The sequence below is a fragment of the Quercus suber genome, unplaced genomic scaffold (genome assembly GCF_002906115.3).
Source record: "Quercus suber isolate HL8 unplaced genomic scaffold, Cork oak 2.0 scaffold_401, whole genome shotgun sequence".
Taxonomy (NCBI): domain Eukaryota; kingdom Viridiplantae; phylum Streptophyta; class Magnoliopsida; order Fagales; family Fagaceae; genus Quercus; species Quercus suber.
In genome coordinates, this window is record NW_027069852.1 from 239,988 (window position 1) to 265,219 (window position 25,232).

The 25,232-nt window shown below is 33.7% G+C and overlaps 3 protein-coding genes across 3 annotated transcripts; 1 reads left to right on the plus strand and 2 right to left on the minus strand.

Moving 5' to 3' along the window:
- The first annotated feature begins 2,836 nt into the window (after positions 1-2,836).
- LOC112005196 (rhodanese-like domain-containing protein 14, chloroplastic) lies at positions 2,837-7,610 on the plus strand. Its single transcript, XM_024037449.2, has 6 exons — positions 2,837-3,293; positions 3,448-3,494; positions 4,161-4,253; positions 6,153-6,291; positions 6,397-6,499; positions 7,132-7,610. Exons 1-6 carry the CDS (start codon positions 3,071-3,073, stop codon positions 7,244-7,246), a joined length of 720 nt encoding a protein of 239 aa, XP_023893217.1. The 5' UTR covers positions 2,837-3,070; the 3' UTR covers positions 7,247-7,610.
- Positions 7,611-8,359: 749 nt separating this feature from the next.
- Positions 8,360-12,725, minus strand: LOC112005215 (uncharacterized). The gene is made up of 6 exons (XM_065761216.1): positions 12,318-12,725; positions 11,128-11,226; positions 10,375-10,566; positions 10,076-10,195; positions 9,042-9,113; positions 8,360-8,891 (listed from the first exon to the last, which is right to left on the minus strand). The coding sequence occupies exons 1-6, from the start codon at positions 12,651-12,653 to the stop codon at positions 8,667-8,669; spliced, it is 1,044 nt and encodes a 347-aa protein (XP_065617288.1). The 5' UTR covers positions 12,654-12,725; the 3' UTR covers positions 8,360-8,666.
- Positions 12,726-14,015: 1,290 nt separating this feature from the next.
- LOC112005157 (vacuolar protein sorting-associated protein 26A) lies at positions 14,016-21,163 on the minus strand. Its single transcript, XM_065761204.1, is given in 13 exon segments — positions 14,016-14,539; positions 14,753-14,812; positions 14,815-14,927; positions 15,177-15,232; positions 15,470-15,518; positions 15,905-15,967; positions 16,804-16,915; positions 17,147-17,191; positions 18,848-18,920; positions 19,074-19,148; positions 20,151-20,225; positions 20,313-20,366; positions 20,953-21,163. Coding segments are annotated over 12 exon segments (906 nt in total). The 5' UTR covers positions 20,316-20,366; positions 20,953-21,163; the 3' UTR covers positions 14,016-14,357.
- Between the last annotated feature and the right edge of the window lie 4,069 nt (positions 21,164-25,232).

Consider the following 25,232-nt stretch of genomic DNA (forward strand, 5'->3'; position numbering starts at 1 on the left):
ACTTTTTTTTTTTTTTGAACCGTTCGATCTTGTGCATATATCACTACTGTCCTAAAATATATGATCAATGTACAAATCGGGTAAGTCCTAAGTTGACGTGATTGGTGGATTTAGATTAATTAGCCATAGTTTAAGAAAGTGACTTAGTGCTCAAGACTGTTAGTTGAGCAATTAGATTGAACTGTACATGGAAAGCTATCTTATTAATGTCGACAATGCTCTATAATGTTATTATAATAGACTATAACAAGTTAACAACTAAAAAAAACTAAGAATGGTGGGCATTACAAGATGGAATAACCCATCAATTGGTTGGCACAAATTAAATACTAATGGTACTTCTATTGGGAATTCTGGCAAGGCGGGTGGTGGAGGAGTAATCAAGGACTGTCATAAAGTTTGGGTGAAGGGGCACTCAAGATCAATTGGATATACCACTAGTGTGTTGGCTGAATGGTGGACATTGTGGGATAGTCTAATCTTGGGCATTCAATTGGGCGTAAACCAGCTAGAGGTGGAACTTGACGTCAAGGTAATTGTGGAGTTGCTCAATGGTGCTGAATGTCCTAACTCCTAATCGTATTTACTCTCCTTTGTTAAATGATTGCAGGTCCCTCATAGCTAAACTAGTGTAGGTCCGGGTGGGGCATGTATTTAGAGAGGTGAATCAATGCATTGATTTCTTGGCCAAAAGGGGTTGTTCCATGATGGAAAATTTTGTTCTCCCCCCCCCCCCCCCCCGATTTGAATGTTTTGATTGACTTAGATAAAAACGGGTACTATTATAGGCGTGTTGCCAATACTTTGGCCTCTGTGGTCAATTTGTAATGGTTGTTGTTGTTTGATTAATATATATCCATCCTTTTAACCAAAAAAAAGAAGAAGATAATTTTAGTAAAAAAAACAAAAAATGAAAACAAAAAGATAAAGGATTTGCTGTAAACTAAGATAGATACCTCTCCAAATTTATATTTTTCAGTGTCAAGAATGAATTTTCACCAAATGGGATCAACTTGAGGCATTAACATGTGTGCATTTTGCAAGAGTTGCTACAACTTAATTTGGCAACAAATCTTTCCCCAACCAAAAATGTCACAAAATTCTTTTATAATTAAAGATAGCATGTTATAATTGGAATATTTTCATAATGATACAACATTTTTCACAAGCATAAAAACAATACCATTGCATCTAATTATCACTATTTTTCTTCTAAAAGAAATAGCTACAATTATTTTTATTACGGAAAATGTTAACAAATGCTTTAAGTGTATTGGTTTATGAAATATTTTTATCAACTTTTTTTATGAGAAAAGAAAAAAGTAACCATTTTTTTTTATAATTTTTTATATTTCTTATAAGAGTAGTATCAAAACTTTCCTAAAATAATCAATTACCAAATTCTTTAAGGATATGGAAAATATTAACAAATGCCTTAAAAGTATTAATTTAAGAAATATTTTCATCGACTTTTTAGGTTTTTTCTTTTCTTTTGGTGGAAAGTAAAACACACAATTACAATAACATGCCAATTCTAAAACTGCTAGCCGCGGTTAGAGTCACGGAGCCATTGATAAACACACGCACACTTTTTTAACTCATTAAGATTTTAGAGTCGCGGTTTTTACTTTTCTTAATCAGTGAAGAACTAGTGAGTCAAATAACCAATACTGACTGAGCTTTGGTGGAAGCTAAGCTAATTTTTAAATCATTCTTTGACTGAAATTGAAAGGAATTCATGTTTTCATTCTCACTTATGATCACATCTTACGACTTCCAGCACAAAAGTGTTGATGCCTTAAGTCGTAACGCACAAATTAAGAGGCATGTGAGGTTGAGGCTCATGTGTTTGCATAATTGCATGATTGATGTTGACAAAGAAGAGTATCTTTATTTAACGATGCCAACATGTTCCTAACATAACATGACTCCATGACCCCAATTTAAATTAGTATTCAATCTTTCCCACCTTTTATGGCGACCCACTACTCATCACAAAACAAGGGTCTTTTTTAGATTTTGGCAAATGTTTTTCTTCTTGGTGAATTGAGAAATCTTTCTTTTTCTATCGCTTACCTCAAAAAAAAAAAAAAGAAAAAAAAAAGATTTAGACAGTCCTTCACCATCTTAATTAAACAAAAAATAAAAATTAAACAAAAAGTTACAAAATCAAAACTTTATCATTGATTTAAAAAAACAAGTTAAATTACAAATAATTAGAAAAGAGGTTAATTTCAATTTAGTCCGCTTGTTTAATTGCACCATTAGTTTTAGTATTTTACACTTTCTATCTAGGATGACACCATTTTGGTGATTAATTTCACCATTAGTTTTACTATTTTACACTTGCTATCTAAAACGACATCATTTTGGTGATCTTAATGGTACATATTGAATTGATTTGGACAAAAGGACTACAGTGAATAATAAATGGAAGTTAAAGACTAGAATTTTTATTTAAAAAATTAAATTAGAAACTCCCTAAAGTAGGAGTTGACAAATTTAGCTTAGAAAACATGAATAATTTTAGAAACACTAAATCGTATACCCAAATTCACAACTTGTTGATTTGTGCGATTGTGAGTAGTCAAGACATTTTCTGTTTACTATAGTCTTGTGTGACCTACCACATTTCATCAACCACTCACAGTCACAATTGAATGTGAAAATAGTTGTGTCTGTAATGTAACACAATGCAATAACTTAATTTTGATAGAGACTCAATGCCAATAGCACTATCTTACATAATGTAGAAGAGGGAACACAAAAGTCTTAAAAGGCTAGCAGCCAGCTCGGATGAAGTGCTACTAAAGCCCCGAAAGAAGACAAACTGATGGGGTTGAAAGATATCCAAAAGGAACTGGTCCTTCTATATATCCACCACAAACTCAGATTCCCACAGAACTAAATATCCAAAATGTTCAATGACCTGGCCACCTCCCCAAGTATCCAAAAATCCACCAACATAACAGAAGCAAAATAAGCAGCAGCAGTTCAAATTATAGCACTTACAAACTATTAACAACTTGTTAATATTTAAAAATTTCATTGCTGTTTGAAGCTTTGAAGAATGGCTACTATAACTTCAATTACCCTACACTCATCTACATCCTCCTTACATCCTAATTTCCATTCATCACTGCTAACATTTTCTCCAAAACATATTCATGATCATAGTTCCTTCTGGGTAGCAGTGAGATCAGTCAGCTCCACAAGGCAAAGAATGTTGTCACATACTGTGCCAAGGGGCCTGAGTATCCGAAGTGCAGCCACAAAACCTGCAAAATCACCAGGTACTCCTGTTCTAGGCTATGCTTAATTTATAAGAATCCTCACATTCAAAAGACAATATGATCACTGAAATAGCTATAAGTTTGTTTTGATATGCTCATCTCCTAGTTTGAAACTGAATTTGTTTTTTTTCTACTCTTCTATTGGAGGGGTTAGCTGAAGAAGACTGGAAGATTAAGAGGGAATATTTGCTACAGAAAAAGGTGCAGCTTCAGCTCTCTCTCTCTCTCTCTCTCTCTCTCTCTCTCTCTCTCTCTCTCTCTCTCAAGCACACAGCCATACACACAGAGACCTAAAAGAAGATATTAATTCTACAATTCTAAAGTGTAAAGTAGGAGGTTGTATCTTATGCAACAGGTCTATGCAACAGCACTCTCAAATACATGTGGTGTGGGGTTCAAAGCACACAAAGCACATTCAAAGTGGATGGGAATTATTTTTGCCACTAGCAACAGTAATAAAAAAAATTAATGTCTTGTGGAATTGTTGATACACTGTCACATTCCATGATCTGATCAATCAAAGTTTAATGTTGCATCCATACCTCTAAAGGATTTTAGAGGACAAACAGATCAACAGAGCAACGACGACCACTACAGCTTTTTCAACTGCATAAAAGCTAAAAAAGAAAATAATGGATAGAGTGATATAATTCATCGAGAAATGAAGAATGAGAATGAGATCATGTATCTTGTGTTTATATGAGGGAAAGAGAACATGTATTTCATCACAAAAAAGGTTAGAAACACAAGTTTATCACTCTGGTTGAATGAAATGTAGGTATCAAGGTAGACAAAAACTAGAAGGAATATGGGGATGCATATTGGAACATAAGATGGATATTCTCAATTATATATTTCTCTTTGCAGGTAAGGAGTGTGGATGTAAAGGAGGCTCTGCGCCTCCAGAAAGAAAACAACTTTGTGATCCTTGATGTACGGCCTGAAGCAGAATTCAAAGAGGTAATCTGCTTATTACATTTTTAACTAAACTAGTCGCGGACCCACGCGTTGCGCGTGATAATTATTTTTATGGTGGTTTTATTAAATTTTTTTTTTTTTTTTACAATTTAAACTAATCTAATAATGAGTAATGCATTTCGTAATTATATTTTTATTTATTATAGGAACAATCATATATGTAACATAGGAACAATCTAAAACACCAAAAAAATGTAAACTAAAAAAAATTAATAAAACTTAACAATGATTCATTGAACCAATATTATGATAAAATTTTGTTTTTAATAATCTATTAAGGTTATTTTCTTTTTAGAAATTATAATTTCGGCCACCCAAAACATATTATCAAATAAACAATTATTGTATATATACAAATTTTAACTTTTGCAATTTGTCACATATACAATTATTAAAAGTACTTTGTCCACTACAAAGGATTAGAAAATAAACAAAAATTAGTAAAGTCTCATAGTTTAATATCCTAATTGAGCACTATAAAAAATCATGTTATGTAACAAAATAAATACCAAATTATCCAAATCATGCTATGTAATAGAATAATATTATATTTTTATATGCTATATTTAATTATTTAGATCGCAATAGGATAACATTTAACAATCAAAGAGAATAAAAAATAAAATAAACAACAACAACAATTTAAAAAACAAAACTAAATCGCATTAACCCAAAATAGAATTTTAAAGAATATAAAAAATTATCAACCTAAAGTAGAGATGCAATAAAAATAAAAATAAAATCCACCAAAAAATTGAGAGAGAGAGAGAGAGAGAGAGAGAGAGAGAGTACCTTTTTTTTTGTGAGGAAAAACTATGCATAGAATAGAAGAGATAGTGATAAATTTATAGTAAGATGGTGTGAATAAGAAGAGACAAAAATAAAGGAAGATGAAGGGAAAAGGAAGAATGATATTAATGTAGACGGTAGTGGGGAGATGAAAAGGTAAGGGAGGGAGAAAGATTGAAGAAGTAGTGGGAGATGAAATGGTAAGGGAGAGAGAAAGGTTGGAGAAACGTAAATATTAAAAAAAACGTTAAAAACAATTATAGGAAAATTGAAAAAAAAAAAAAAAAAAAAAAAAAAAAAAAAAAACCTAAAGCTTGAAAGGCTTCAACGTTTTATTTTATTTTTTCCTTTAAGCTGAAAAGGCTCACATAAAACCCTAAATCTGAACTGAAAAGGTTTTGGGTTGGACTTGATAGTGAAACTAAATAAATAAGCGGTGGGCTAGATTAATTATACAGATTTATTATATGGTGATAGTGGAAGTAAATAAATAAGTAGTGGGCTGGATTTATTATAGGATGATAGTAGAAGTAAATAAATAAGTAGTGGATTATATTCATAAGGCTGAAAATTCTAAAAATCATTTTAAAATTGTAGGACAAATTATATATATATTTTAAAAATGACGTGGCAGCTGATTTGGCGCAACATGAGAGCAGCAGCATTAAATGCTACGCTTCAGCTTTTAGTAATATATAGATTAGCTAAAAAGGAGTTGAAATAATAGAAGAAATTCTATAGTGACCTGGGTTTTGACCTGGAGTAATAATTAGGCATGTTTACTGAAATTATGGGAAAACTACTGCAAGTCCCACTCTTTGGTAATAATTAATACTTATTACACTGATGAATATGGATTTCTACTAATCAAGTTGCCCAAGTCACCCGTAGAAGGACCCAAAATGATGGATTTAAGAAAATGGTAGAGAAGACTTGATAACTGCCTCAACTGAGCCTGTTATATTAACAAAAAAAAGCATTCTTCACATTTTATTCTATCAATGTAGATCGTTTATGGACAGGAGCAATAAATATGATGCTAAAGTAATACTCTTTCTATGCTCAATTATAACTACAAAGCTTTGGGTGTAGGCTCATCCCCCAGGAGCTATTAATGTGCAAATATATAGGCTTATAAAGGAGTGGACAGCATGGGACATTGCTAGACGTGCTGCATTTGCATTCTTTGGAATCTTCTCTGGTACAGAAGAAAATCCAGAGTTCATACAGAGTATGACATAGTTGTCAAATCATGGTTCCCTTCTTTGCACTGACTTTAGAGTTTAGACTATGTAAGAGCTTTAGAAGTAACTGACTGTTTGACATATGCTAACAGGTGTGGAATCAAAAATAGATAAAAATGCAAAGATAATAGTAGCCTGCTCAGCTGGAGGTACAATGAAACCAACCCAAAATCTCCCAGAAGGTCAACAGTCAAGGTGAATTTTATCAATTCTTCCTGTATTTTTCTCCTTTGAGATTTCATTGCAGTGCACCATAGACTATAGACAACTTCAACATGTGCATTATACTAAATTCAAAATTTTCTTTTAAAAAAAAATTCAAAATTTGAAGTACATTAAGATGAGGATAATTCAATAATAAAATTAATGTAAAGTAGGTCATATAGAAAGCTAGATAGTGGCCTACTTTTCAAATTTCCCTCTAGAGGCATTCTTTTGCAAAATTTGTATTTCACACTAATTGGAGAGGTGTCAATAAAGATATTAACACTATGTTATCCGGTTAAAGTCATTCTGCTTAATGAAGAAGCAATAATGTTTTGGCATTCAGATGTGGATAGACACGAATTTATAGGAGTAGAGAAACTTGTTGTAGTTTATAGCTAGATATAGCGGGAAGAACATTCATGATACTTATCTACTGGGCTAAGCATGGGGTCAGCCTAGTCTCTTGTCCAGTCTTGCATATTCCTTGGTTTCACATATTTGTGGCAAACGTAAATTACTAATACATCTTTGCCAGCATTACTATAATTATATGGGTTATCTTCTGCCTCTTCAATGCTCAACTGAGAGTTCTTAACGTATACCTGTGCTACTCCATGCAGGTCACTTATAGCAGCCTACTTGCTTGTCCTCAATGGTTTTACCAATGTCTTCCACTTAGAAGGGGGCCTATACGAATGGTCGAAAGAGGAATTGCCAATAACTTCAGAAGAGTGAAGAAATAGATGGTGCTTCCACAGTAGCTCCAGTTTTGTCCCAAATGAGAATGTCAGTGAGCTCTCATCATGATTGATCTACTTATGTCCATACATTAACTTCTTTGTACGAAGATCAAGTTGCATTCATACTGGATCCTTTTATTGAAATCTGTAGGAAATATTTTAATCAAACCCATTTTTACTTGGAAGTTGGAACCTAAATGTATTATATAATAAAACTGATTGTTAATATGGAAGCAGCATTTATTTCTCACGAGGTTGAACTTGGACACACCCTCAACTCAAACGACTAGACACAAGTAGTGTGATCTTCAACTTTAGTGAATAAAAAAACCCCTCTAGTGAGATTTGCTTTTCCTCCATTTACCCCTATTGATGCTCAAGTCTCTTGTGAGGCATGCAAATTACAATTAAATTGAGTATCAGCACTCTTATTGCAGCAAACGAGAACATGAAAATTCATCTCAATATAAAATTTGCAGATTTAAGTACTCTTTAAATATCTTTTTGTCATTTGCGATAAGGGCTCCAATTTGGAAATAAATATTTGCCATCAAATGCTATGTGAAACAAAAAGAAGCTATTCATTTAAAATAGGATGTTTCGACAAGTTTTACAAGACTCAAAGCTAAATAAAATCTAGAACTAGAGTCAACAGTAATAAAAGGAGCACCAAAGATTACTAGCAAAAAATTCCAATATAAATGATTGAGTCTGCATACCAACTGGTTTAAAAAATGACAGCAGCAATAATTAACCAGAAAGAAACTCAAAAAATTATACGACAAGGTATTTAACCTTTTGACACCCAACCCAATCATGATCTTGAACAAAATGCAATTTTCATTTGACAAAAAAGCGTTCCAATTCTAATAAATTTACTTTTTATCATATGTACCTCTTCAAAGTAATAAATAGTGTGACAATGCCTAGGTGTACTCATTCAAAAGATGGATTAACGCTTATCTTTAAGCACTCCATTAGATTGAGTATGCCATATGGCTAGTCCAACACATATCTGAAAGGTCCCTGAAATTATCATAAGAGGCTTAGGGGGGGGGGTTTGGATTCCGCGTTTGCGTTTCAGCAAACGCGTTTTCCTCCCTTTTTTTTTTTTTGCCGCATTTTTTTACTTTTGGGAGACAAAAAAGCTGTGCATGAACAGTGCGTGCACTGTTTACGCACTGTTCATGCACTGTTTATGTAATAAAAAATATTAAAAATGGGTCCCACGGTACTATTTACACATTTAAAAATTATTTTGCTACAGTGTTTTCAGTTTTCAGTTTTCAGTTTCAGCAACAATAAGTTCAATCCAAACACACCCTTAGTCACAGAGATCAGGGATATAATAGCTCCAGATAACATTCAAAAGCTGTGAATACAGTATCTACAGTATCTCCAATTAATAGCTTTTCCTAGGCCTTGAGAGATGCTCTTGCCATAGCCAGAGCACCCTCATAAGTTCTATTTCCACCAATAAACCCACTCATGTGGACAAAAACGCAACCAGGTATCCCTGCAACCTCAGAGAGTTTGTCATGCTCCAAACCCCTCCAAAGATATGGTAGAGGTTTCCGGCTCTCAAATTTGTCAGGTGACACTGACACTGCCTGCAACCGCCAATTTCCACTCCTATCATCCTGTATAGAAAGAGTAATATAAATATTTTAACATATTGTCTAAGCCACTCATCTACAAAGAATACAGTCAAACAGTCCCTCGTTTCTCAAAAAGTCCTCACCATATGGAGAGAAATGAAATATTTTAAGACAAGTATCACTTATAGGTACCTGGTAAATGACATATTTGATGGACGGATCAATCTTCATTTCCTCCTCAAGCTCAAATATGTGAAGCTTCCACTGTTGAAAGAAGAAAATTCAGCAAGAATGTTCCATAACAAGCAGGATGATATCAAATACCAAAACAATTTATAACACGCCATCTCAAATTTTTAATCTGGTATTCAAAAAACCAAAGTCAGTTGCTTTTCTTTTTCATTTTATGTTTTGTTGCAATATCAACTCTAAACCATAAGCCATTTATCTTATTTTCCCTTTTTACTTAAACACTACACCGTCATGTGCAAGACACACACCGGGGGGGGGGGGGGGAGGGGGGGGGGAGGAGGGGGATGAAAGTATCATAAACAAATTTTTTTGATAATTCAATAATTACAATGAGGGAAGGGGCTTGGATACACCAAGAGGTGCCAACTAGTTGAGCTACAAGGCTCTTGGCGATATTATCATAAACATATGTGTACCAAATACAATAAATTCAGATTTGGAGATTTAATTGACATATAAATGTCAAAAGCCAATAACATGGATAAAGCATCAGAACCCCCATCAGTTACTAGCTCCCTGTATAGACTTCAGCAAGATTTCGTAAAATTCAACAGATCATCCTGTAAAATACATTAGACAATGTGGCTTCCTAATGATTTTTTATGATGTTTGAAAGTAAGACATGCTTATTTAAAATATCAATTCCATAGAAAATTCAGCAACATGTTAATTAAAAATTAACACTTACTATGAGCAACAAATACAAATATTCAGTATGAAACCTACAGAACAGAGATATTCAACATTTCAGTAACAGAATTTGACCCAAGTAAAACTGGAAAAAATCAATATTGTTAAAAATAATCATAATTATATAATTTCTAATTTTAGGCTGGTTAAAATCAAAATCTAAGACCTAGTACCTTCCACTCCAACCCTTAGACAGACAAAACCAGAGGAACTAGAGGTTGGAAACAAAAGTAAGTTTCATCAAGCTATCAATAAAGGCAGGTAAGCAGGTAATGCCAACTTACTGGGCAAGATCTCATCAGCACCATGATTTCGCCACTAGAATCAATATTATCTCTTGCTGCAATACACTCCATTACAATTGATCGTGCTGGTAACCATGATTTTGCATGGAACTGAACACTCTGTGATTAAAGAAAAGTAAAGATTTGGTTATCATTATGAATACACTTGATGCCTTTTAGTCTGCTCTTCAATCATACATCACAATGTATGCTCAAGAATGAGCTGCCAGTCAGTTAACAGGTGTTTGAGAAACTATTTTAACATAACACACACGCACGCAAAAGGAGACTTGAGATACCTCCAAAAATTCACTGCCAGCCAGAGTCATTGCTCGTTGAAAGGCCTCATTTTCTGTGTCAGATGATTGATCAGGATCCACCCAGTCCAAATTTAGACTTCCCACTCTTGAAGACAAGTTTGTATTATTTACATATTTTGGAGGTTTTTCAGTGTCATACTGATTGATTCCATTATCAATGGCGTCAATTGCCTGTTAAAAATGAGTGATGTTGAAAAAGAAAGAGAAAAACATAAAAAGCTAAGTCAACTAAAGCACACACACTGATGGAGAGAGAGAATTCAAATGACTGTTTCAATAGATATTCCTAGGCACATCCAAAATGAAAACCGTGTCAAGTAAAGAAAAGGCTTATATCTTGCATAAATTAAACATTACGTACTACAGGAAGAATCAACAAGTATATTTTCCACACTTCAGTTAATCTTGTTTGGAAATGTGATTTAGAAGTTCAACAAATCTTTCTATTGTTTTACAAAGTAAATTGTCAGTTGATAAATATTCCCAATAGTTGACTTATAAGCCATACTCCACCTTACCTTTTTTTTTTTTCTTTTTTTTTTGATAATTTGATATTCCCCCCACCCCCTCCTTTCCCTCATTTTGATAGGGAGTGGGAAAACTTGAAAAGCATAAAGAATTTGAAATGTAATGCAGTGCATATTGCATATAGAAGACACACAAATCTTTACCATTAAAGAAAGCAAGGAAAATTTCCCATTATGTTATATATCAGCTAAAACAATTTAGTACCTCCATAAAGCTTTTATACACTGCTAGGTATAAATGATACACATCTGGGTGTCCTTCATCAAGCTGAAGCTCCTTGGCAATTATCTCCAACCCATAATGCTAAAGGAAAAAAAAAATTTAATTAGATTGCAAGAAAACGAAGAAGTACAGTTATTAGTAGCTTATAATATGTTAATATTGCATAGATATATCAGTAAAAAGACTAATAAGAAACAAACTCAAGCAAATGAGTCAACTTCAACTTGGTTACATTATGAGGTCTGTAATCTTATTTCAATAATGGGCATTTATGAAACTCGAAAAACACAAGGTTCCGACTTTGAACAGATATTAGAGATGAAAAACTTTGATCATCCAAACGAATATCATGACAAAATTGTGTAAAATGAAATTATAGTAATAACATCAACATAATAATCAAAGTAGAAAGTGCATGGAACTGATGAGTGATGAGGAGGTAAAGCTAGAGACTCGAACAACCCTGTATCTGAAATGCATTGACATTGTATAAAACAAAACTAAGAAAATGCTTTTAAGTCACATCAAATCAAACAAGTTATTCACAGAAGCATGTTATTTTATGAGCTCTGTAATCTTATTTCAATAATGGGCATTTATGAAACTTGAAAAACACAAGGCTCCGACTTTGAACATATATTTGAGATGAAAAACTTTGATCATCCAAATGAATATCATGACAAAATTGTGTAAAAATGAAATTCTACTAATAACATCAACATAACAATCAATGAGGAGATAAAGCTAGAGACTTGGAACAACCCCATATCAGAAATGCATTGGCATTGTATAAAACAAAACTAAAAAAAATGCTTTTAAGTAACATAAAATCAAAGAAGTTATTCATAGAAGCATGTTACTTTATGAGGTCTGTAATCTTATTCCAATAATGGGCATTTATGAAACTCGAAGAACACAAGGCTCCAACTTTGAACATATATTAGAGATTAAAAAAAAAAAAAAAATGATCATCCAAATGAATATCATGACAAAATTCTACTAATAACATCAACATAATAATCAACGAGGAGGTAAAAGTAAAACTAGAGACTTTGAACAACCCCATATCAGAAATGCATTGGCATTGTATAAAACAAAACCAAAAAAATGCTTTTAAGTAACATAAAATCAAAGAAGTTATTCACAGAAGCATGAGTAATTCAATCAAGCACCTTATAGACCAAGCCAGCACTGCTGAGTTTAGTAGTGAAGCCATGACCGAACACTTCGGCAAAGCCATTCTGGTGATGGTCGTAGCGGTCTCGGGTCAAGTCATAAAGTCCTCCAACGTCGACCACCGCGTCCAGTGACTCCAAAATCTTGGGGTCTCGGGTTCGAACGATTTGGGCTGCAGAGAATTTGTGAGTGAGGCGAAGCATGAAGCAGGCGAGAGCTTCGTCACAGTGAAAGCTGCCATTGTGGGTTCCAACTCTTGTAGCTGTAGAGAAAGCGCAAACCCTGAGATGGTTTAGATTCTGGCTCATCAGTCTCCCCACGGTGGTAAACATAGTTCGTGCTGTGCGCCCGTTCGTTGCTTTCAATTTCCAACAGCGTGTTCTCAATTTCCCGGGTATTATGGCGGTTTGGTAAATAGGTTTAAAAACTAAAAATTATTTTTTGAAAATATTTGTGAAAATATATGTGAGTTAAAAAGTGCATTAAAATACGTAAAATATTATTTAAAAATTAAAAATAGTTGTTTTAAAATACAAACCAAACACCCCTTATATATTTTGGACAAAGTTTGACTACAAACTAGTTTGTTAATAGGGAATTGTTACAACTTTCACTTAAAAAAATAACATATTTTTAGATTTGAACTGATATGACGCATGCATTACGTACACACAGGTGTATAATAATCATCACTCAAAAAGAAATTTATGGAGGATTATATTAATTAAATTCATGATGGGTTTACCATAAATACAAAGAAGAGAAAACAAAATTATGAGTAGAGAGTGTAGCTGTAGAATTTTTATAGTAGTTCAACTTGATTTAAGTGAAAAACTCTCTTTAACTTCGAAGATCTTGATTTACAGGTAATTGTATAACTCTTCTCTAATAAAAACTCTAAATACCAACTTTACTCTTGAATTTAACTTTAAGGAATAAGGAAATCTCTTGGCTCTTTGGCAAAATTGCTAAATGGTTCATAATTTCTGAAAAAAAAAAGGGGGGGGGGGGTGAAGCTTTAAAACTCTTAAGAGTACTGTGTGATCGTTCATTCATAGTCTGTTCAAGTGTTTCAAATCTCTATTCAGGCAAAAAAAAAAGTGTATCAAATCTAGAAAGAATTACATATATGTATGGTTTTAAAAATTGGAATAGTCAAATAACCAGAAAAGACTCGGATTTTCAATTTTTACCAAACCGATTTAGGATTTGTTCCCAGTTGAACTGACTAGTCCGGTGTGGTTTTTAAAATTATAGTATATGCATATGCATCTAGGTACCATGAAAGATAAAATGAAAAGAAAATAAGGACACCAGGTGTCCCAATAAATTATATATAGTTACTTTTATTATTTGTTGTGTTGCATGAGCTTTCTCTCTACCACTTGCAAAGGTTCAAGACGATTTTCATATGCCTTTCTTAACCCCTGATATGGTTAACACGGTTGTGATTCTTATTTGTCTAATGATAGGACTCTAGTTATCATCAATTTGACATTTGACTACTATGTCATTTGCCAATAAAAAGAAATCATACAACACTTCATTCAAGATTTTTTCTTGTGGTTATATCTTCCTGCAGAGTATCTATTAAAACAAGAACAATCACGATTAAAAAGAGTAATCCTTGTATGCTTATGGAAACACTATAGACGTCTCAAAAAACTAAAACTACAAAATAAAAGGCAAGAAAAGAAAAGAAAAAACATAAAATATATAGATGGTCCATAGTTTTAAACAAAAGCGTAGATCTTTGCTGCAACAGTAAGTCATAATGGCTGATCTCAGATGATTTTTCATAACAGAAAGCCAATATCCTCCCCGCCCTACCATGGCCCATGTACATAATTTGCAACAATTTTGTATGAAAGCTGTCACTGGCAAGAATACAAAGCTATTTATAGCCATTTATAGAAACAAGATTCTCACACCAGCAAAATGAACCCTAACAAAGCTTTACAAGTTGCTCTGAGGCAATTTAGTCTTCTTTTTCTTTCCCACGGGAATCAAATGTTCATACCATGTAAGATGATTAATCAGGAGGAAGTTTCTTGAAGCCTATATATAGTGATTTCCTGCTGCTTAAAATACCGTCGGTCTTCTTCATCGACTAGAACAAGATTCAAATAATACTTCACACTGAATTTATTATTGATGTTTCGGTACGTAGGTGTCAATTCGTAAGGGCTAAGGAACAGTCTGATTGGAATTGATTCACCTGTAAAATCAAGCACATGATTGTAAGCCATTACAGTTATTGGCAATTCAATAAATTGATATAAGTGCAACATGTAAAATCAGAAACCAATAAGTTAATTACCTCTCACCTGATGATCACAATAAACTGAATTGGTAGGGTATATTTTATGTTTGCCAATAAAATAGAAGCGTTTCTTTATTGTACATATAAGCATGGTAATTAAAAGAATACCTCTGACTGGAGCGCCATCCATCAACTCAAATTTAGCAAGTGTCTCTGTCTCGACATGGTATTGGCCCCCGATCCTGTTGATTCTCGACGCCTGATCTCCAGATCCATATTTTTTATCTTGATTCTTACAAGAAGAAAATATATCTTACCGATAATAACATCTTTCAGATGATACCTGCATATTTAAAACAACAATAAGCGATGACATAGATGATCCCCTCCAACTTATGCTACATAAAACAATTTAATTTGCTCTGTACTCCTGAATAGTTAGACAAAAAGGCTATAAATTATTGATTGAACGGGCAACCATGTAAAAATGGACCACCCTAAACACCAGGTTTAGCCAGATCTAACTACAGTCAGGGTTAGCCAATATTCAATTGCAACTTAAAAATCCAGTTATAGTACATGTTTGACATACTTGCTTTTGTTATACTCAAACTCGATGTGTAGGCAATCTTCAATTCCAACTTCCATCTGCATAGACCATTAAAAAAAAAAGGGGGAATCACCAGTGACATTAGTTGTAACACTGCATTAGACAAATGCAACATAATTCCAAAATGATACACTATCAAATGGGCAACTATAACCAGACTTTTCACTTAATCAACGCAATAAATCCTCTTTAAATAAGAAATGACCCATAGCATCCCTACAAAGACATTGAGACAGTAGCAAAAAAACCAAACAAAGCTATGTTGCTGCACTCACCTTGATGCTGTTGTTAATTGATGGTTGTGGGGTATAGTTGCGAACCTGATGAAAAATTAAAAAATTAAATATATATATATATATATATATGAACCAGAAGTGAGATGCTACAACAGTAGTGAATATAAAGATAACAAAGGAAAAAAGACTTGTACAGAATTTTTGTTAAAAATTCCAAAGGGAATAGACTGGAAAAAGTACATAGGTATAACTTTTGTATCTTCACAAACACTGAACCAAAATAATTGTTGAAACTTGAAAGCAGATAATGTGTGACCAACAAAAGACAGGTGACAAGGAAAATATAAGCTTCCTCTTCAATCAAAACTCCCTAAACTAAATTATATACCAAATTTATGAAGCGAAGTAACAACTACTTGAGGCTACATGCAAACTAATCACCAATTACCGATGCAGAGAGAGAGACAATACCACAAATCCTGGTATTCCACGATGCTACCAGCATAACCGCGACTGATTGTGACTTTCAGGACATACCTGGATAAAGGAGACTTCCAGGATATCATAAATCATTAATGCTAACATCACATTTCCTATTTAATTATCACCAGTAATAATTACATAGCAATCTACTTAGGCAAACTAACATGAACTTAGTCATATCCTTCAATTATGATTAAATGATAATTTAGTGAAGGAATAAAAGAAATAATATATTGAGACAGCCAAAGGTATTGAAATGATAAGCACAATTGGTCGTCCTCTAAAAAAGAAACAATTATAGACACAATAGAATTCAATAGCAGGCAGTGAGTCATGGCAAAATATCACAAGTTCTCAAAATTAATGTTAGGATTATCATTGGAAACTACTCATTACATGAAATACATAGCAACTTTGCAGTTGGCAAACTAATATGCAATTAATTATTACCATAACTTATAATCTAATAACAGATTAAATAAGTCTTCTCTCTTTAGGCAGCAGACTTGCTAAGACACAATAACATATTAAATTTCAGGAAATTTCAGAAGCAAGCAATACACAAAATGAGAAGAAAACAGGTTTCGAAATGTTCTATTACATGAGACACAATAAAAGGATGCTGCTGATAGGGTAGGGGAGAGGAGGTTCTGCCCCTAGCCTAAGGCATTATTCAAAGTTCAAAACCAGAATCATAAAATAGGTAATTACATATAGGACCAAAGGCAGAGGATGCACAAACAATTACTATCTTACACAACAACACCAAGTAAGTAAGTACTATAGCCACAGCAAGTGGTAAATGGTAAATGCCACAGCAGGAGATACTAACAGAAAGTACGAATATACTGGTCAACAGTGAAAGCTTTACAATATGATAAATGGCTTACCTAAGCCTCACATTCACCCCATTGTATGTCTCGTATGGCATTTCAACTGTAGAAAACTCAAATGGATATGTTTTCCTCTCATATATATCTCCTGGAACATCCAGTTCACGGACTACAAACAAAGAGCATTAAAAATTAAAAGCAATCAAATAAATTTCCACATTTTTAAATCTGAGAATGATACCTGGCATAATACAAATTGCAAGAAAAGGAACTTCTTTGCACATGCATGTGTGTGTGAGTGTTTGGTTGGGGGGGGGGGGGGGGAGTTATTTAATTAGGAACAACGAATAAATGAAAAGAAGCCACGTTGATATTGACTAGGAAGCCAAAGTATACTCACCAAGGGAAGTGAAGTCATAGAAGTTTCCCCTATCGAAATACATCTCTGCAAGCAAAATAAATTTTCATTGCTGATTTGTCTCAGAAATAAGAGAGAAAATTAATCCTAGAAAGTTCTTTGACTAGCAACTAAGGAGAGGGAACCAGAAAAACAATAAGACCAAAATATGAAAAAGTTAGTAAAGTAGATGCTTCTGTCACTGCTCATGACTGGAATCTATCAAAGCTAAACCAACTTTAATATTGTGTTATATTTAGTTAGTAATGTTATCACTCTTGAGATCAAGGAAGAACAAGTTAAAAGAAATTTATCACTTTCAAGCATGTTTATTTGTATAACATTCAACGTTTTTTTTTTCTTTTGTTTAAAAAAGTCTCTAATCATGTAACCACAAAATAAATTGGTCAATAATAGAGATTCTTTAAAAGTAAGAAAAAAGGAAGCCAAATTGGGGCAATTGGTCTCCCTAACAACAATGCACACCCTTTACACTGAAATGAAAGAAATCAGTCATAAATTCCAAAGAAACAGTCTTGAACCTTCTAACATCAGGAAATATCATACTCATTCAGAATCATAGTAATTAAGTGACCGTCTAGATCATAAACAGAAGGACTAATCCAAATCCTCAAAAACGAATTACAAGCATCCAAAGAGGAGCATTATTTAAAGATTTACATACTGCACTAGCAAATATAAAATAAAATCCTTCAGCCATTGTGCTCTTAATATTTCGAATATTTGTTACAAGCAAGAAGCCCAATAAAAACTTGGTAACGAAAAATTATTATCCTGTGATTCTCACGCTAAACCTATCGTTTCACAAAATTATTGATAATGTACCACACTGAAACTTTGAAACAAACGCTTTGTTTGCTTCGACGTAAAAAATTTTCAAATGTAAAATATTTTACATGTAAAAAATTTTACATGTAAACATCTTCAAGAAAAAATTTTCAAGTGTTTGGATTGACCACAATACTAGAAAATGCAAATACAAACCAACAACCACCAACCACCACAAACCCAATCGCCACAGTCACCACTAGCCACCTAAATCACAAATCAGAGAGAAAAAATCAACAAAAGCCAACCAGTCACCGCAGCCCGTCCAACCAAGACTACCCACAAACCCACCCAGCCACCCACCGCAACCCCTAAGCCATCCCAAAAAGCCAGATCATGAAGGAACAAAAAACCCACTCACTCTCAGCGATTCCAGATCAGAGATCTTCGCAGTGGTGTTTGTAGCTTTCAAAACCAAATCCAACCAACGAGCAATGGAGCAGCGGTGATAAGGCTCACGTCGGGCCTCTCACGGCGACTTCTCCAATGACAAAACAGACCGAAATCTGATGGTGGTGCCACCAGAATGGAGGTGAAGGGCGGCGAAGGGTGCTGGCAGAGTGGAGGTGGAGAGTCGCCGGTGGGTGTTGTTGCTGGTTTGGGCTAGTGTGAGAGAGGATGAGTTAAGTATGAGAAAGGGAGAGAGAGTCCGGTGTGAGGCTGTCAGATTTTTGTAAAATATTTTCCAATTGCTTTTTTGGTAAAATATTTTACAAGTTTTTACCCACAAAGTTTTAGTCAAAGGAAAATATTTTACAACTTTGACTATATTTTACATGCAATCAAACACTTAAAAATGGGAAAATATTTTACGGAAAATATTTTACATCGAAACAAACAGAACGAAAATCACACCTATCTGGCCAAGGAGCTCAACTTTCACGCCGTTGTGATCAACCTTCTTCCCTTGAAATGGTTCTATAGAAATCTGAAAATAAGACCACAGAAAGAAAATATTTTTTAAGTAATGCTGTTAACAATCTAGAATTCTTAGACACTTCCTATAATTCACATTTTGCATTGCAATAATTTAACATTTAAAATTATGCTATCAATCAAATACATGCTATCAATCAAATACCTTCCCAGCAATGTTTTCTTGACTTTGGAAAAGTGGGACCAAAACTGTTTGACCATTTTCCTTCTTTTGCGGGACCTATGTAAGCGCATAGAAAACAAAAAAAACGTAAATCGTAAGACTATAAAAAATGTTTCAATTTCAGTAGAAATTAAATTTTGAATAGTAATCACATGGAAATGAAAGCTCCCACCCCCAACCAAAAAAAAAAAAAAAAGAAGTTATAGCCACCTAGGATGCACGGTTACTCCATTTTTGCTCATGTACTGGTATCCAATACATATCGTACCAGTATCATACCGGATACCTCTAAGATACATACCCAATCTTTCTTTTTTTTTTTTTTAAGTGCCAATACATCTAGATGCACCAGTGATACGACTTAGATACTGTTGTAACTCAACCCCCGATAGTGAGAGATAGCCCAAACTTGTAAGAATTTTTATTTATATATTGGTTTCAATGTTGAACACTTATCTAGTTGTCTTTTATTTACTCTTTTGGTTCTTGGTTTGTATTCTATACAAAATTTAATGGTCATGGGTTCACTTTATTATCCATTATTTCTTTTAAATTGATATATGCTTAACAATATTTTAAATCGATATATGCTTAACAATATATAAAAAACAAATGCTTAACACTATATAAAAAATAAATTTAATAAGTAATTAATACATGTATCAAGAAATGTTGCATCCCCATACCCATATCCGTACCCCAGCAGCTTAGATAGCCACCAATTGAGCAGTCATAGGCCAACATTGTCCCAAGTAATACTCCCACACAGTTGCAGAGAACATAAGCACTTATTTGAATGATGAATCATTCTACACCATATATGGTGAGTTTCGTTGTTAAAATGTATAGATCACAATAACATGAGAGATTCAAACAGTCCATGCATCATCATAACCAAATTTCACATACACTTGATGCCATGCCTTAAATCAACACTCAGAAGAAACCAATTTTTCAATAAAAAGACTTATTGGCAACATCAACAAACTGCCCTTTTTAAGTCAACCCTGGCTAGTGCTTAAAGTAGAATACTATACAAAGTTAAAATCAATAAGCTACCTGCTTGCGAGTTTTTCCATCCGAAAATGTGATTGAAACATTGCAGGCCGGCTTGAAAGCTCCAATCAGGTAATTCTGGGACAAAAAAAAATTGTCAAGACGCATTTTCAAAAATGTATCAAACAACATTGGATCTGTCTTAAGCTAATTGTGCAAACTTACCATGCTGATCAAAATCAAATCAAATCCCAAATCCTAATGCCTTACTCTATGCACCTGCAAAATTCAGTGTCAATGTTAAGACCGTAGCTAAACATGCACAATCACCAATTGCCAAAGTTAAATATCTTCAAAAGTCAATAAATATTCAGCTAAAATAGAAACCCTAAAAGGAAGACAGAAATGGGATAAGCTCATAACCAATGCATGTGCACTAAATACAAGAATCCAAGCTCAAACTAAGCTTAAAACCCCACAGATTACACAAATAGCTACACTACTCAATTACCAAAAACACACAGGCCCATTTTTTTCCAAACCCTGCATCACCACCTTAATACATAAAAATTGCTTATGTATGTGTATTTGAGTGTTTGTGTGTGTATTTGAATAAAATAAAACATACCCAACACCCAAAATATCAAGAAAAACTGCCAGGAATACCAAAGCTCAGGTTTTTCAAAACCCCACAACACATTTACATAAATCCCAAGTGATATTTTCTGTGGGTACATATAGAATTAGCTACCCAATCAATCAATCAATCAATAACAAAATTAAAGCCCAAAAAGGAAACGAAATCAGGATCAATTGGAAATTCGAACCGATTTAGCGTTGGAGATTGAGAAAATTGATTCCACACCTTAGGAAGAGAGGACAGTACCGAGTCTGGACACAAACCCTAGGATTGGAAATTTGGGGAATTTGGGGGCAATACAACAGAGATTTTCAGCGAGAAATACGAAACTGTGTGTTTGATCGATCTGAAATTTTTTGACAGTTTTTTACGAAATGGGGACGAAGAAGCCGAGCTCATTTCTCACGTGATATGCACGTGATAAGATGGGAGGGACAAGATTGAGAATTTCCACAAATAATTTTGTATTCCTAACTGTTAATTCTAGGCCCAACTTTTTAATCAAGGCCCAAGTGCCCTAACTTATTATTGAGAGAATAAATAAAACTTTTTTTTTTTTCTTATTTTGAGGATCGAGAAAATAAATAAGTGGGTAGTGTTAACGGGCACTATAAGATGATTGTTAAGAAATAGTTTTATATCAAATTTTTGACCAATTGTATAGTGTAAAGTTAATAGAATTAACATTTTTAATTATATTTGTTGTTTCAGTGATATTTTCCGTCCTCTCATTAATTTATACATATTTTTTATTAATTGAACCTCGTAATATATTATTTTTAATGAGAATTTTATGGTAATGGTTAACATTTCCCTAAATAAATTAGTCAAAGGTTGAAGAACAATATGTTTGTTTATCTTATTGGTCATTAAACCTATCATGTGATAAGAAAAAAAAATATTGATAATGCCATAATGGATTGGTTTCTTGTTTTCTTCTACCTTCGAATGAAGACAAAAATGGCAGTTTTTTTTTTTTTTTTTTTTTAAACGTGATTAGAGTATGTATTTGTAATCGTGATTGGAGTTCTAGTTGACAAAACGAACCCCTAAACCTAGGGATGAATTACTAGTTCATTGAAGTTTGAATTAATGCAGTAATTAGTAGACTTTGTATGTACCTAATCTAGAGACTAGAATTGATTTATAACTGCATTATATTAAAAGTTGAACCAGTCATTTTGTAGGCAGTAGCTACTCTTTTTTTTTTTAAAGGAATTTTTTTTTTCCATAACTGCACATATGCATCATAGCATTGCATTGCAGTTTGCAACATAAAATTTTCTTTCTTTCTTTTGGATTATATATTTTATTGTTATAATAATAAGTGGAGAATAAGGATTTAAATCATAATATTTCTATAAAATATACAAAATTACATATTGCTTAGTACTCTTGTAAAATTATCTAGAGTAACTACTTATTTGATCCCTATCCTTTACACCATATTTCAATTTGATCTCTAACCTTTTAGTGTTGTGTCAGTTTAATCCATATCGTTATATCTTGGATGAAAACTAATGACATGACAAACAATCAAAATAAAATTTCAGTGTATTGTCAAATTAACGAAAGCTAATTTTTTATTTTGGCTATTAGAGGCGTTATCAATTTTCTTCTAAAAAATAATGGTTAGGACTAAATTGACACGGTACTGAAAAGTTAGAGACCAAATTGACACAATTGAAAGGTTAAGGATCAAATTAAAATATGGTGTATAGAATAAGGACTAAATACATAGTTTACCCAATTATCTATAATAAAACATGGTAAGGTGCTACTTTATTTTTTATTTTTTTTCTTCTTTTTTCTCTCAATATAAGGCAATACTCATCCACATTGAGAGGCTTTTATCCATTTTCACTTATATTGGTGAAATTTTGTAATAGATTTATGATATTCAATTAGGGGTATTCACAGTGTAGTTCGGTTCGTTTTGAGCTATATTTAGCATTACACCGCACTTTAATATAACAGTTATGGTGTGGTGCAATGTGGTTTTAGACCATGCAACGTCATACGATTTGGTTGGTTTTCATATATATTAAATATATATTACAAATATATACTAAATATATTAAATATTTTACATATGGGTTAAAAAAATTTATAATATCTTTCTTAAATATAAAATAAAACTCATATATTATTAGGTTGTGGGTGAGTTGGGCCTAAGGAACCAAGCCAGCCCACCTGGACGAAGCCCAAGGCCCATTAGGCGATGTAAGCCCAATATGCATGGGGGAAACAACCCCGGGCTTTATCACAATGGGTTCGATCTCTAGTTAAGCACCGGGGATTAGGGTGACCATACCCCGAGGAATTCCTTAGAGGTCAGCGGGGCAGAGCTGACCACAAAGGAAATCTGTGTACAATCCCAATAAGATTGTTCACCGAGAGCCAGTGGTCCTGAAAGGGATCCACTCCCGAACACTCTCTAGCGTCTAGAACAAGTTCTAAGGGAATCTTTTGAATTCATGAGGATCCCTTGGAATTTTGGCGGGCATGAGAATATGTGAGTAAGTGGAAAAAGAAATGATAGCCACCCCGCTAATGGAGGACTATAAGAGGAGGTCGAACTCAGGGAAGAGGGGGTTGGACATTGGGGGGGAGAGTAGAGAGAGAGAAAGCAAGAGAGGAAAACAAATAGAGTTTATATGCTGGGATACTCAAGGGAATTAAGGGGGAGCACTAATACTTGTTTGGGGCCTCCGTTGGTAGGATTAAGCTTAACCCCACATACAAATAAATTGTGACCCCACTATTGCAATAGAGATGATTTGGGCAAACACATAGGAGGTAAGGACAATTATTTTGTTTAAAATTTTTTAAAGACCCAAGTTGTTTGTTTTGGGTAAAATTAGTTAATTGAGCTTCTTTTTTTTTTTTTTTTTAGCTTCACTATTTGTAATTTTTGTTGGTGGGATAATTTTTTTTTTTTTTTGGAATTATATATTGTTTTAGATTTTGGATCTATAGATTTTTTTTATAATCTTTAAAAGAAGGAAAATGCTTTATATAAACTTTTTTTTACAAATTGTTGATGTGATAAGTTGTTATTAGTAAGTAAAAAAATGGTGTAAGTAGTGGATCCAGATATGAACCAATAAAAATTAGCTACCTCAACAATTTGTAGAAATATTGTAGATTACTCTTAATAGAATCGATAATATTAATAGGAAGGGCAAAGTGTAATTTTATAGAACAAAATACCACCCAAATTGTTCATTACAAGAATACACTCCAAAGTCTCATCATTCTTGGTGTTGGAAGAATACTGTAAAGCAGGGAGATTTTAGACTTAGGGAGGGGCAGTGGAGAGTTGGTAATGGATTCAATATACCACTTAATCATCCAAAATGGTTTCCTTGTTCTCATGGTAACTTGCATCATCCTGAACTACAAACAGGTACAGTGGGGGATCTTATTGATCACAATTCCAAAACTTGGAAAGCTGATTTGGTCTGAACCTTATACCCCTTTCCTTTGAGCAAACAAATCCTTCAAGTTCCCTTACCTAAAACTCATGATATGCAAGACAAGTTGATTTGGATGTCTTCCAATGAGGCTAATGGTAATTACAATGTCAAAAGAGCCTATGAGATTATTATGCAAGATTCCCATTCTTCTGGGAATATTCATGGAAACCAAAATGTGTGAAATCTGATTTGGGGAGTCAAAGTACCTTTGAAAATCAATACTTTTGTTTGGAAACTTATCCAAGACAGATTGCCCACTCTCCTTAATTTGAACAACAGGGGCATTCCAACCCAAACAACTTGTCCCCTTTGTAATTCTGATGTTGAATCCTCAACTCATCTCTTTCTCCTCTGCCCCTTTACAAGGGCTTATTGGCACGGATCAACCTTGGCTGTACATGCTACTGATTTTAGGAATTTAAGTGTCCAGCAATGGCTATCCACTATTCTCATCAAGTTCAAATCTAGGGAGACTTCTTCTATGGCTTATTTACAAGCAATTTTTACAACTCTATGGCATATCTGGTTACACAGGAACAGGGTGCTCTGTGATGGTTTACATCCTAATCCTATGAGTGTGATTTTAATTTCTCAATCTATGGCTTGTAGGTATAAAGAGGCCTTCCTTGATTAACCAAACCACACTAGCCAACCAAGAAGACCTCAACCAGACCACTACTCATCCTCAGGGCAGTGGCAACTGATAGTTAAAATTGTTGGAGCTAGGAGTAGGAAGCAAAAACGATGGTCTTATGCTTATGAAGCTATTACTAGGCAGGGAGATAGCTTGTTCTATGGTGTAAATAGTAGTGTAGCAGATACAACAGGTGGGGCGCTGTTGGATGCTATGGTAGAAGCTGCGCTCAAAGCTAAAAACCATGGTTTCCATTATATTTTGTTTCTAGGTACCAACAGGCATTTAGTCCATCTACTTCAGCACAGGAAGACCTCAAACTGGCTGCAACAGATCAAGCTAGTTGATTTAGATTTTTTGAACCAAAATGGACTTTGCTATGATGTGTATTT

What these genes read in the sequence shown, in the direction of transcription:
- LOC112005196 (XM_024037449.2), top strand. Translation starts at nt 3,071, where the DNA reads ATGGCTACTATAACTTCAATTACCCTACACTCATCTACATCCTCCTTA. An exon ending in AAATCCAGAGTTCATACAGA is followed by an intron (nt 6,292 to 6,396) that starts GTATGACATAGT and finishes ATATGCTAACAG; the next exon opens with GTGTGGAATCAAAAATAGAT. An exon ending in CCAGAAGGTCAACAGTCAAG is followed by an intron (nt 6,500 to 7,131) that starts GTGAATTTTATC and finishes TACTCCATGCAG; the next exon opens with GTCACTTATAGCAGCCTACT.
- LOC112005215 (XM_065761216.1), bottom strand. Translation starts at nt 12,653, where the DNA reads ATGTTTACCACCGTGGGGAGACTGATGAGCCAGAATCTAAACCATCTC. An exon ending in TGTATAAAAGCTTTATGGAG is followed by an intron (nt 10,567 to 11,127) that starts GTACTAAATTGT and finishes CATTTTTAACAG; the next exon opens with GCAATTGACGCCATTGATAA. An exon ending in CTGGCAGTGAATTTTTGGAG is followed by an intron (nt 10,196 to 10,374) that starts GTATCTCAAGTC and finishes CTTTAATCACAG; the next exon opens with AGTGTTCAGTTCCATGCAAA.